General features: G+C 35.6%; 3 protein-coding genes across 7 annotated transcripts in view; 1 reads left to right on the top strand and 2 right to left on the bottom strand.

Moving 5' to 3' along the window:
• Positions 1-131: 131 nt before the first annotated feature.
• Positions 132-2,518, bottom strand: LOC133807294 (5'-adenylylsulfate reductase-like 4). Of its 2 annotated transcripts, none has more exons than XM_062245530.1 (4): positions 2,126-2,518; positions 1,371-1,558; positions 1,119-1,252; positions 132-984 (listed from the first exon to the last, which is right to left on the bottom strand). In XM_062245530.1, exons 1-4 carry the CDS (start codon positions 2,306-2,308, stop codon positions 527-529), a joined length of 963 nt encoding a protein of 320 aa, XP_062101514.1. In that variant the 5' UTR covers positions 2,309-2,518; the 3' UTR covers positions 132-526. The 2 variants fall into 2 exon arrangements, with proteins under 2 accessions (XP_062101514.1, XP_062101515.1); XM_062245531.1 differs by having other exon boundaries at positions 1,119-1,243; positions 2,126-2,517.
• A 319-nt stretch (positions 2,519-2,837) lies between these two features.
• Positions 2,838-13,244, top strand: part of LOC133807292 (N-glycosylase/DNA lyase OGG1) — a 77,119-nt gene continuing 66,712 nt past the window's right edge. The window contains exon 1 of the mRNA XM_062245524.1: positions 2,838-2,841. The gene's annotated coding sequence lies outside the window, so the exon portion shown is untranslated. The remainder of the gene's footprint in view (positions 2,842-13,244) is intronic.
• On the bottom strand, positions 4,840-12,255 carry LOC133807288 (uncharacterized). 4 transcript variants are annotated; one of them, XR_009879244.1, is made up of 5 exons: positions 11,081-12,255; positions 10,299-10,443; positions 7,994-10,225; positions 7,062-7,508; positions 4,840-5,285 (listed from the first exon to the last, which is right to left on the bottom strand). XR_009879244.1 is itself a non-coding variant. In XM_062245520.1 (4 exons), exons 1-4 carry the CDS (start codon positions 12,202-12,204, stop codon positions 7,155-7,157), a joined length of 3,855 nt encoding a protein of 1,284 aa, XP_062101504.1. In that variant the 5' UTR covers positions 12,205-12,255; the 3' UTR covers positions 5,646-7,154. The 4 variants fall into 4 exon arrangements, 2 of the variants coding, with proteins under 2 accessions (XP_062101504.1, XP_062101505.1); XR_009879243.1 differs by having other exon boundaries at positions 4,840-5,202; positions 11,081-12,254; XM_062245520.1 differs by lacking the exon at positions 4,840-5,285 and having other exon boundaries at positions 5,646-7,508.

Raw genomic sequence — 13,244 nt, 5'->3', positions numbered from 1 at the left:
TTCCTTAAAATTAAGATTAAAAATTAATAATATTCTGTCAGTGATTGCTTTAAGAATATTATTTATTTATTCATTCTTATTATGAGAACCTTTAAATTGAATGCAAATAAAACCCATTTCTTAAAAAAAAAAAAAAAGCAAAAAGCAGAGGTTTTTGTTTTGGTACATATAATGAAAATTACACTAATTATTATCAATTAAACCTTATCTCAAATGGAGGTCTCCAAAGGCAAATCTGAATAACTACTCGTGCTTACTATATTGTAACCTGTTAAAAAAAAAGCATATAGACAAAACGAAAAATGAATTTCTACAGCATCATCAAGATTTAGTTACATATTTCACCTTCATGGCATGACCGTTGAACCCCAAAACTAAAACCCCTAATATCTCAAGAGCTTCAGGATGATTTTCTTAAAAGCTTCTAGCACAAACGCTCTTCTGTTTCTGCTGTTGTTGGACCATTCATGGACGACGACGAGAGAGTCGAAGGCTTTTTCGAGTGGCTCTGAGCTTTCTGAGAAGGTTAGTGGCATTCATTCACTGGCACACACCGGCTGCTGGTGCTTGCATCGCCGATTGAAACAGTGGCAAGGGACTTTGAAGCCCACGCTTTTGCATTCATGGCTCCTTCCTGCAAATTGCTCCTCTTACAAGGCTCCTTTAAGGAATTTGATAACTGTACCGCTCGCTTAAGATAGGCGATGGGATGCTCCAACAAGGCGCCGAATCTCATGTTTCGGATGTACCTTCTCCAAGCACATTGAGAAAATACAAGCAAAGTAGGAAAAATTAAGTAGAGCAATCTCAGTACCACGAACGTGGTGGCCAGTGCCAGATATGTTTCTTGACGGAGCAAGTTCTCTGGAGACCTTGCCCATGAGAATGGGCAGCTTTCCTGCTCGGAGTTGCCATTCTTCTCGTGATTTGACGAGCTTCCAATTTTGTCTAGTGACGCTTCATCATGCGATGCAGTCATGATGCCTACATTCATTCAACATGCCCAATAAACAACACTTGAAAATGACACGAGAAAGTAGTAAAACGTGGCCAAATCATTGAGAAAAAAGTTTCAGGAGATGACTTTTTTTAAAAGAGTTTTCATCCTTATGTCTTACCAGTAACATCGCTGTAGAAAGAAATCAGAGAAGAAGGGGTTCGAGAGCCATGATATCGAATACGCATTGTAGAATTTAAAATGAAGAGAGTAGGAAATCCATGAACTCCATACTTTGAGAGAATACTGCAGAAACTTCAACAATTTTATACTCAAAAACCAAAGAAGACAATAATGGCTATAATTTTAAATACCAAAAAAAAAAAGATGAGGCATATTATGCAAGTAATTCTTGGGTGTATCATTTGCAAACCTTGGCCTGATAGCTGATTCTTCAATGGCAAAATGCGGTATGGAAGGATATAGAGAAGACAGGATGGAGAAGGTTCGCCTAAAGGTCCTCGAGAAAGGACACCAAGAGGCATAGAAAAGCACAGCCACATAATCATAACTATTCTTGTGAACCATGTTCAGGGCCCTTTGTAATGAAACCTCATCTCCCTGCACATCACCATAAAGAGAAAGTCCTTCAAAACATGTAACAATTTTGCAATTCTCAAGTTCAACAACTAGACCATATGAGTAACAATAACAACAAGCTTTGAGAGAGCACTTTCATATGTAAAAATTCTCACCATCTAGATACTAATCCTTTTCCATTATTATGGCATACAATAAGTGTTTCATTCATAGAATAAGAAATCATCAAATTCTCGAGTCCATAGCAAATTAGACAGAACTTCGAATAGTTTCAGAACTAAAACCGATTGATGTTTAATAAGAGACAAAACGAAGTTGGCACAAAGACCCAATACAACAACATTTTGAAAAGCACTTTCTTTGGAAACAAATAACTAAACAAGACGTAGCTTATTTCAAATGCAAAACTTTCCAGTATACTAATCCAAACAATACCCTCAAAACCTCAAAAATCAAATTAGAAGTATTTCAAACAATCAGCTCAATCAACTTCAAAAATCCCAAATTCCAAATTCAAAAATTTCAATCCCACCTCAAAAATAAAATCAACCCAACAAATAAAAAAATATAACCAAAAAAAAAAAGTACCTCTGTAACACCATTGAAACCAAAGGAGAGCGAATCGGGGTAAAGAGGGCAGCTGGATTCTCGGAACCCTAAGATCGAATCAGTAACGGAAATTGGAGAGCAAAAGCCGGGTTCAGCAGAGGAGGCAAGGCTTTCCCATAAAAGCATCATAAGGATCCCGCTAATCCAAACCCTAACCCCCATTACAAAGATCGACGACGCTAGAAATCACCAGACCGGGTCCCCACCAAACCCAAATTCGAAGAAAGAAAGAAAATCCAAAAGGGACCTAGAAGAAGGCGGCGGAGGAGACGAGAAGTGGGGAAGAGAAGGTGGAGATAGAGGCGGAGGTGGGTGGCCGGGACATACTAGCGTCGAGGCTCCAAAGGGTTGAAGATAAAGAGAGAGAATAATAATAATGTTTTTATTTTCTTTATATATTTATTTAAATAATTATATTTGTTGGTGTAATATGATTGGATACCTTTTTTTCTGTTGAGAGTAGAGTAAGAGCACGAACTGGTGGTTTCTGGTTTTGGTCATTATTATTATTATTTTATTTTTTATTGCTAATTATTATTTTAATTTTTTTTAATTGGGAATGGATTATGTTATTATTTTCTTAATTAACATGGGGAATTGAGAATAACACTGAATTATATTGTCAGAAGACACGTGGCGACTCGTATTAATTCTAAGCTCTATTTAGTATTTATAACAAAAAAAAAAACGACAGAATATGACTTATCCTAGTTAGTGTTTGGGAAAAAAGAGGTTTTGGAGTAAGGTTTCCGGATTTAGATAATAACTCCCAACTGTGATTCAATGTAAAGCCAGTTTGACTTTGTTTGAAAACTAAAACAAAATGACTAGTGTAAAACACATTGAATTGGACTGATCTTCCAAAACAAATAACTAATAACAAAAGTGGGATTCAAATTCTAATCCAAACAAAATTTTTTAGTCATAATAATTTGATTTTGGGATACTGTAGACGATAATATTCAAAAAAAAATTCAAAAATTGTACTTTAATACTCAAATTTTTTTTTTGGCAATAATAATATCTAAATATATAATTTTGTTGTAAGAGCTACTACTCACCGTTAACTGTCAAGCTAAAATTTACAAATTCCAAACAACTCAAATTAAAATTGAAATTCAAAATCATTCCAAAATCCATATTATTAATTAGTTTTTAATAATCTTTTAGTTTTTTTATAATTTAAATAATTTAGTCTAAAATCAACCAAAAATTTGTATGTGTCATGTGGATACTTAACGAGTAGTTAAATGCGAGTACTAATGATTGCACCAAAATTGAATATTTAAGTGTAACTTTTGAAAAAATTTAAGTATTATCGCCGTTAATATTATTTTTATTTTAACGTGATTAATACATTTTATCGTGTCAAGTAGTGTTAGGTGTCATACGTTATTTTATAACAATATTCTATTTTATTTTAAGGAATAATTATGGAAAAATAAAATTCAAAATCTTTGGCATCCAAATTACATTCCAAACACAGTTATTTTATTCATAATGTTATTTTAGTATTATTATTAGGTGCCTAATACACTTTAATAATTAATACAATTTAATATCGAATCTCACGTATTATAATCGTCCCAATATCAGTACTTCGTGTCAAGTAGTATTAGCTACCACACTATGCTCTCTATTAAAATTATACTATATAAATAAAAGTCTCCAAATTATATTCCAATGAGATACATAAAGAGTGTTTTAGTGGAAAACTCAGTGGTTGCTCTTTTGTTAAGTTGGTGTAAGATTTAAGCAGACCACAAGTCACTTGACCCACACAATTGTGGAGACATTATGCACTATTTTTTTTTTTTTTGCAGAATTATTTTATTTAAAAAAAAAAAGACAAATTAAAAGCAAATTCATAAATAAATATATATATAAAAAAAAACCTTCACCCACCACGGACCGACAATTTAAAAGAGTGGTATAGAGTGTGGTGGGAGGTATCTGGTACCAGAAAAGTGTCTGTCGACTCCAAATATTAATTGAAAACAAGATCAGAGGACTTGATATACAGACGTACAGCAAATTTAATTTTATCTTACAAAACAAAAATTCCAAGTTTCAAAAGTCAATGATTTTGGACAGTACCAGAATCATCTCCATTATTTAGATATAGTTTCACATTATTTTGTCTGTTGTACTTTTACATCAAATTCATTCCTAACAATTATTTTCACTGAGTGTAACGAGTTCAAAAATAAAAAATTAGCATAACTGCCTCTTAAACTATTTGATTTAGTAATTTAGTTCCTAAATAATAAAATATAACAATTAAGTTCCTGAATATGATTTTTTTTTAACTGATTGATTGTATTGCATTACCAAATTGATAAATATGAATGAGCAAAAATACAAAATACATCAAACTATGGCGTCGTAAACAATTCGATAAACCCAAGATCTCTATATTGCCACTTTACCAATGCCATGCAATATTTTCCATCGATAATTCGTAAAAAAATTCACATACATAAGACTTAATTACCATTATTTAACGAGATTAGAGACATAATTACTATATTTTATAATTCATAGACCGATTTGGAAAGAGTTGAAATGCTAAAAACCCATTATACTATCTTAGTATAATGTAATTACATTATTATTATTATTATAGAGTTTTGGATTGGAGATGCAAAATCATATCACTTTCCAAAATAAAAACACAAGCCATTCATTTGGAGTTTCAACACAAATGAAGATCAATGTTACATTACAGTCCAGTGAGCAAGCAAGGCACTCTAGTAGTAGTCTCTACATGTACAGCTAACAGGCAAACTCTCTACCACAATATAGGCCAGTCGTTTTCCTACTTCTAAAGGCAAAAAATGAGTTAACCAACGAAAAGTTATATAAATTGTCACTAGTCAGTAATGAAATTATTGACTTGGAGAGAAAAAAAAAAAAAAAAAAGACCAACGGTGGTAAGTCAATTTCTAACTGCAAAAATTATGCCCTCAAGTAATGCATAACCTGACTTGACTGACCTCATTATATTTATACCAACAAAATCCTTCCCCCTTCCCAAAAGCTTCCACCTACTACGTCTGGAAAACAATGATTTAATCAGAAAATATTCCATAGTCATTGTCATCATCTAAACACAAGCTTGATTATCACAAATTTTGACCTGAAAAGCAACGACTGGGACTATAAATCTTTGAGCATTGCTATGGGGAATTTCTGATGTTAAGCACCACACCAATACGGGCAAGTTTTACAGCATTAAATTGTAATGTGGATTCCCTTTAGTATTTTCCTAAATCTTATTGTGTACATTTTCAAAACTACCACAAAAGTATAGTAGCCTTAGAAAGCAAAGGCGCCAAAATATAACTAACACAGAAAGAAACATTAGTACACTAATATACATGTCTCTACACCTTGGCATATCAAAACATGACTTTCCTAATTTCTTAAGTCTGCTATACATTACATCATAAGTTTGATCATAACTCCTCTTTAGATCTCCAAAGAAGGAAGTAGAGAGAAAATAAAACCAGATAAGGCTAACTATAAATCATCATATAAAATTAAAGATAAACATGTTTGAAAATTTTATTCATAAAGACTAAATGAAGCACATATATCACTTAGTTAGAGTTAGAGTTAATAGTGACCTTATATATTTCAGTGCCTAAAAATTTGATAATTTTCGTATGTGTTTGACGAGCTGGTAGAAATCTTGACACAAAAATTCTGAAAAGAACATATGGATTGGATTTGGATGCCACAACAATAGAACAAGTTACAATAAATACATAGCAGTATAAATAAGAAGCCATAGGTTGTTAACCAAAAGTTTTGTTCTAGTAAACATTAGGTCTAAAAATTTTGACCAGTTCTTTGAGATCTTAATTTGAAGTAAGAAAGAGAAGCAACATTTTCACACCAAAAAATAACTAATAACATAGAGGCAAATAAAAACTACTTTTATAAACAAAAGAAGAAGATCAAAGGATTAAAAGTACTTCAAGAAACAAAATGAAAAATGTTAAAAGTATTCATAATTACGAAAAGACTTAATGAGTTAGTTTGGAATTTAATAAATAAAAGAAGAAGTCTCTAAAGTTAAATTCCATTTTTTGATGGAAAGAAGAGAGGTGCTAGTCTTAGAAGAGAATATTAAAAAAGGAAAAAAAAAAAGAAATGCAATGTGGCATTCACCCACTTAGATCATCAAATTCTAATATTACTATATTAAGCTTGAGTGTCTTACTTCCTAAATAATAGAATATATTTAGGTAGAATAAAGAAATTAGTGCCCCATCAGTTTAATTTCTAACAGGAATCATTATGAAATTCAGGAACCCATATGAGGGCATGACACCATTCAGCATTATAAAATTATTGCGTCTTAATAAAATACTCCCTGCAATTACAATTGTAACTGAAAATGGCAATAGGTCAATGCAACAATACACTGACAGCATATTATACCAAAGGTCAACCATCAATATCATTATTATCAATACCATTATTAATATTGTTCTTACCCAAAAAAAAAAAAAAAAACTGACCAATCAATGGGTAGTAGAATAATCTCCCAAAGGGCCATTCTTTTTCTTCTTTTTTTAAGGAAAAAAAAAAGTAGAACAATCAAGAATAAAAAAAAACCTAATTCCAAATTTCATGACTCTAACATGTCCCACCCATCATTACATAACATCTAGTTTTTATTAATTGTATAATATAAAAAATTAACAAAACAAATAAGGCTAATAATTAAAAATAGAGTGATGTGTCATTTCATGATATGTGGGAGGTGAGACAAATTGGAGACATGAATTTTAGATTTCAATTATCCAACTATTAGATTATAGCATACTCGTCCAAAGGGTCATTATTCTTGTTTTTTTCTAATACATAAAAGACCAGAAGAAGCTTGATTGAGCAGGGAGATTACCTTGTATCTAAGATGTTCTCTTTGACAAGTGTTGGGTGTATAAAATTGAATCATCGGTGGAGCCAGAGCACTAGTAGACAACTGCCATGACTGTTAACCAGAGAACTTATCCTGGCAGTTCGCACACATAATTCCCATTGACTCTAATTCTGTTCCAGAGCTAACACCCTCATAATAAAATTCCTCTCCACACCAGACACAGACAGTAATGTTTTGATGCCTGCTAGATGTCTTTGGTGGAAAAGTTGATGCTTCATCTGAAAGGCCAAAAGAAGAATCAAAGCCTTGATTCATCTCTGTATGCGAGAAGCCCTTTGATTCATTAGAACGTGTTCCTTGAGCAGTCACAAGATTGAACTGCAACTGATCCATGCTGACTGATCCTAGCCCTTCCAGACCTGATAGGCTCTCAAACTTCTCCTCGGCACTCAGATTTCCATAGGCATCCTGCCCATAAAAGTTTAATTGTTAACTGGTTCTCATGACAAATTAATATGCCAGAATTTTTTAAAGCTTCTAGTTTTAGCAAAATTAAAAATTATTGCAAGAGTGAAGAAGAGGAAAACCATCAACAACAACTAACAAAATCTCTATCTAAACAATCTAAAATTCCAGGAAAGTAATTGAATAAAATAAATCTTACGGCAAAATAATTTCTTACGCACAAGTTGTTGTACAACAAGTAGACTATTCAATTCCACACTACAAATCTTCCGCTATAAAATGAATAAATATAAAAACATCTCTACACATGTTAAAAACAATTGTAGGACTTAATGAGCCATAAGCAGTAATCAGAACCCCCACACCTCAACGTAAAGTGATAAAAGCAACTAACTACGTCCAGATAATTCTATAGTCCTTTTAAATTTCCTTTACATAGTAGTTACTCAGTTGACCAGAATACTTAAAAAAATAATCCATTTTCATACCTTGTCTGAAATTACATTGGAGTTCAAATAAGGGCCCGACATTTGCATTGAAAGTGACAAAGTGTCAGCTAATCTTCTCGACTGGAAGATTTGTTCATTAGTTCTCCAGATATGCTCAGGCGTGGCATCTCCAAGTGTTTGTGCCTGCTTTACTGAGCCAGTAATAGGCATCCCGTTCCCAGACTTGGTAGTATCCTCAGATTCAGGCCGCTGCCAATGTGTGCCAGTAGAACCACCATCCAGATTATCTCCAACAGCATGTATTTTGTCTCTACCAGATGGATAAATTAAACCAATTTTAGAATCTCTTTTCGGCTCAAGCTCCTTTACAGTTCCACTGTAAATATCAGGCACATCATTTGTGATGGGAAATGTTTGGTTACTTCCTGAAATACCAAAGGAATACCCTTCGGAACTCATTCCCTCCACGGTGATTGTAGCAGCATTAGAACCCACTCCTGAATAATTGCCGCCAAAATCATGTGAAACCTCATTATTCGATAAGCACTTCACTTCCTTGATTTTGGAGTCATCCATTGAACTTGATGTTAGGTTATTAACATTATATACTCCATCATAGGGTTGTTCATAATCAAATTGGTTTAGCAGATCACTTTGCAAAAAATCTCTTCCCTGGTCAACTTTCTCTATTTTTCCACTGCAAGCCCCACTATCTTCTGAAGCAAACGTATGTTCGTATGAAGATAAAAGACGTGAATCTCTTCCATTGTTTCCAACTTGATCCATGCAAGAGATGGTCTGTGCTTGTACTCTCTGGCCCTTGCTATCAAAAGCAAGGTTAAATTCACTACTCTTACAGTTTGTCACATCAACAGCACCAATAGAGGACTTATTAACATTTTTTTCATCAACAAATGCTGAAAATACATCACCTTGGAAACTCCTTTCTGACCAGGGTTCCTCCATTTTAAAACTGGGCCTCTCTGTGTTAACAGCATAACTAAAATCTTGCTCATTTAAAGGAGGAACACCAAAAACGCTTTCCAAGTTTCTATCACCAATAGTAATAGCATCCGTGTTTGATGTAACACAATCACTGCTAGAGCCAATATTTTTAGACTCATAGAAAGTGCCACACGAAACATTACTGGCATTACTGACATCTTTGCCAACCAAATGTGTTTTCTCATCAATTAATGAACCACAAAAACCAAGTTCAGTACTTTTTTCATGCACAGAACCCAGAAATCCATTTTCATCCTTTACTGGGGCACATTCTTCTTCATTCCCAAGCCCACAATGATCAGATATTGACTCACCATTCCTATTTCCCACTCCACTAGCAAATTGCTGATATTCAAAATCATCAATACTACAAATATTTTCCTCGCTGGAAAATAAACCAGCTTGAGGATCAATAACTAATTTAGGCTCCTCCATAGAGCCATTAGGAATGCACTTGACAACATCCATTCCATCAGAACGTTCATAAATATCTTTGTCCTCATTGTTAGAATTCACAGCATTTTTAATAGCCTCCTCATGCCTTCCTGACTCATCATTGATCATATGACAAACTATGGCTTGTTTCTCACAATATTCCTGATCTTTTTTGTCTATGCTATGATCTGTAACTTGCTCTTCATACGAAATTGAAACAACTTCGCCTCTATCTGTATTTTGAATGCAAGAATCCTGACATCTAGAAGAGTGACAAGTTAAAGTGACATTATCTTCTTTTATTTCTCCACAACTCACTTCATCTTTAGCAGGCATGGTAGGAGGTTGTTCTTCATCAATTCCAAGTGATTCATTCATCTGCAAGGATGTCGGTGAAATACCACTTAGTGAAGGATCAGATTTCTTTGTTGTGCTTGTCGGTCCTTGTGAGACTTCAATGCTCTCCACATCATCCTTCACATGGGTTGCAACATGATCATTATGACAAAACTTTTCATCTAATATTTTGTGGCAGAACTGGCATTCATAATTCCCATTTTTAAATATAAGTCCCTCACAAAATACAGAATTACACCCATTCGCATCCTTATGAGATGAGAAAAGGTGATGGACTAAGTCATTTTTCTCATCAAAAGTCATCGCATGATGGTGGCATCTAATTAAGACATTTGCTATCGGAACATCCCACGTATTTCTGGTTTCCAAGAGCATGTCCTGCTTCCAATCATCAGTTGTAGAGGTACTTGGAACTCTTGAGCAGCTTATGAGCTCATTTGCATTCTTAGCATCTTCAAACAAAAGATTTGCATCCTGTAGTGTACGAAGAAATAAAAATTATGAATAAAATGGAATAAGAAATAAAAGATCAGCTATAATGACTTACATCTCCAGAACCCCCTTGATTAGCAACCTCCTGAATTTTACAATCAGCAAGACTAGGTTTTAAATGGCCTGCATCTTGAAGTCCAAAAGAGGATAGCAAGTAGGAGGAAACCTCTTTGTACGAGACAAACTGCTGCCCATTAGGGCTGTATAATACCAAATGACTAGCATTAGGTTCAAAATACAAGAACAAAGAACCTATCAACACAAAAAACTATCATAACTTTAGCTTAAACCATACAAAACCGGTAAAGACAGAAAAAAGCAGCCGGGTGTCTTAAAATGTAAAAGCTTGAAGTGTGCAACTGCGACGGTTCTTAAATTACTGAAATATCTATTCTAAATGTCAAACAATAACTCATTGTTTTGCCAAATGGTGTTATTGATTAGCACAGACAAGCATGGATAAATAAGATTATTGACAATATTTTCAAACAATTTGTCTCACAAACTATCTTTTCCGCCATCATGAGCTTACTTACCAGTTTTTCTTTTCCACTAGCGAACAGTATTTTACATTTTTTTTTTAACTAAATTCCCCCACCCCAATTCTGTATTGGGGACTAGTAAATTATAGCAATTGCTATGTAAGTCCCCAGACTCAAACATCAGACTTTGTTGAAAGACTAGAAAGATATAGCAATTACTAGCTAAGTGCCCAAACTCAAACCTCAGAGGAGCAAACCACAGGATGTTTGAAGTCAATACCATATTTTTTGTAGTGAAGCCAAATAACATACACATTATAAACAACAAATAAAAGTAGTTAGAGAAAGGAGAAACCTAACGAATCGCCTACAAAAGAGTGAGACACGGCCTTCTCTTCTCTTTAGAGAGAGCATAATCTTCCAACCATTCGGTAGAACGTTTCCAAACTCACTGGCCTGAACAATCTTCTTCTTCCTCCTCCAACTCCCCCACTCCCCTTCCAACCCTCCCAGAAACCCTAATAACTCCGCCTCTGTCTTCAACCCTTGCGTCCTCTTCATCAACTCCTCCTCAAATGGGTTCTCAGCATTCCCCAAAGCACCCAAATTCACACCATTTCCATTCCAATTCTCATTCACCAACTCCTCTTTCTTTTCCCTTCTTGCCTTTGCATCACAAACAGCCGCATCGCCACCCTTGGCATTCTCAACATAGGGAATTTCGTTCTTACGCGGCCGCCCTCGCTTGCGCTTCACCTGACCACCAACAATACTTGCCGCAGAATCTTCCAAAACCTTGTTCGACGCAACCGGTGCGGAAAAACTGCCAGGCTTAGCATTACTCAATTCTGCATTGGACAGTACCGAAACAGAACGAATGTCTCCACCGGAACTGTACAACAAAGAATTGGGCGAAACCAGCGACAGATCCCCCAACCCAAAAGCCCCATTCTCAACCTTACAGGATAACTCCGGAACCGCATTCTTCCGCGGACGCCCTCGTTTCCGTTTCTTGATAGCGGGATCGACCACGACGTCAATGGGGACGTTCTGCACCACATCACAGAAAGGCTCCGGAACGGAATCATTGTAATCGATAGGTACGCTAACAAGTTCGCCTCTAGATTCGTCGGTGAACAACTGCTTGAGGAGGCCGATTATCTGAAAGCTCTCCTGGTCGAGGGGTTCGGCGGGCGGTGGGGTAACGACGGCGGCGGAAGAGGAAGGAGACAATTTCGAGTTACGAGAGGCGAGGCGGAGGCGTGAGTAGGTCTGCTTGCGGCTTCCGGCGGACTCGTTGAAGACGGAACGGTCAATCTTGGGGATCAAAACGTCGTCGTCGCATCGGCGGAGGGGGTGAGAAGTGGAGGAAGTGAGAGATAGGGAAAAGAGGTCGGACTGAGAAAGAAGGCGGAGGTCGATGAGGGGGATCGAGTCCAGCCGGAGGTGGCGGTGGTCGGCGACGGGGACGGTAGCCATGGCATGGGGGAGGAGAGAGAGTAGTAGTAATAACTGACTTTTTGAATAAAGATTTGGACAAGTGGAGGAGTTGTTTATTGATGGAATTGATGGGCTATGATTAGATGAATCTAGTCTAGGGGTCTGTGACCGTGAGATCGCCTTACATTTCTTACACGTGTCGTCTTTTTATTGGCTTGTTATGTGAAGCGTCGTTTTTTGCAAACCGAGTGGGCTTTGCGTCATAGGCTGGCTTCTTCCCTGTTTATTGCTAAAGCCCAGCCCATTTACGAAAGCTAAAGGAGTTTAGCTAACATCATAATTAACTTTTAGAAAAAAAAATAATTAGAAGAATACTCAATTTTTATATGCCCAATTCATAACATATTTAATAAAATGTAAGACTGAATTCGTAAAGGGTAGACATTTGTAAGTTCAGCATGCAAAAAATATATATAAAGTTTGGAGAGTTAGAATTTTTCATTATTCAAGAATCGCTTAAGTTATCTTTTGGTTACATTTTAACCTATTTAAGATATCTTTTAAATTCAAATAACGATGACAAAGTAAGAGGAGTGAATGGTTGGTTTTTGTTCTTCACGATGTGCTTGCTCCAATAGTACCACCATTTCATCTTGGGGTAGCTCGAGCCTACCAAAAAATCCAATCAAAACCGCAAAATCATTCTTTGTGACGGGTGCATTTGGCCTCCTCTAACGTCGATTGGTGGTGGGACTTTGGCGGACGCTCTTCTATGGTGGTCGAGTTACGATTGAAGGTCGGGTGATGGTGTTAGGTTTTGACAGTTACTTGCATTGACAAGAATCATGAGGCTCCATCTAAAAATCAATTAGTGATTAGTGGAGTTACACATGTTTTTATTAATGGTTCAATATTCTTACACTTATTCCATGTGGGACACAATAGTCTAATATGAGTAAATAGAAAAAGAAAGAAAGAAAGGGAGAGTCTAGAAAAAGTGGGGGAAAATTGAGAAAAAGAAAGAGGACCTTGGCCTAATAAACCATTTCAACCACTATCTTAAAGCTTAAATTCCAAAA

The sequence above is a fragment of the Humulus lupulus genome, chromosome X (genome assembly GCF_963169125.1).
Source record: "Humulus lupulus chromosome X, drHumLupu1.1, whole genome shotgun sequence".
NCBI classification, from domain to species: Eukaryota; Viridiplantae; Streptophyta; class Magnoliopsida; order Rosales; family Cannabaceae; genus Humulus; species Humulus lupulus.
This window is presented reverse-complemented; position numbering and strand designations above follow the sequence as displayed.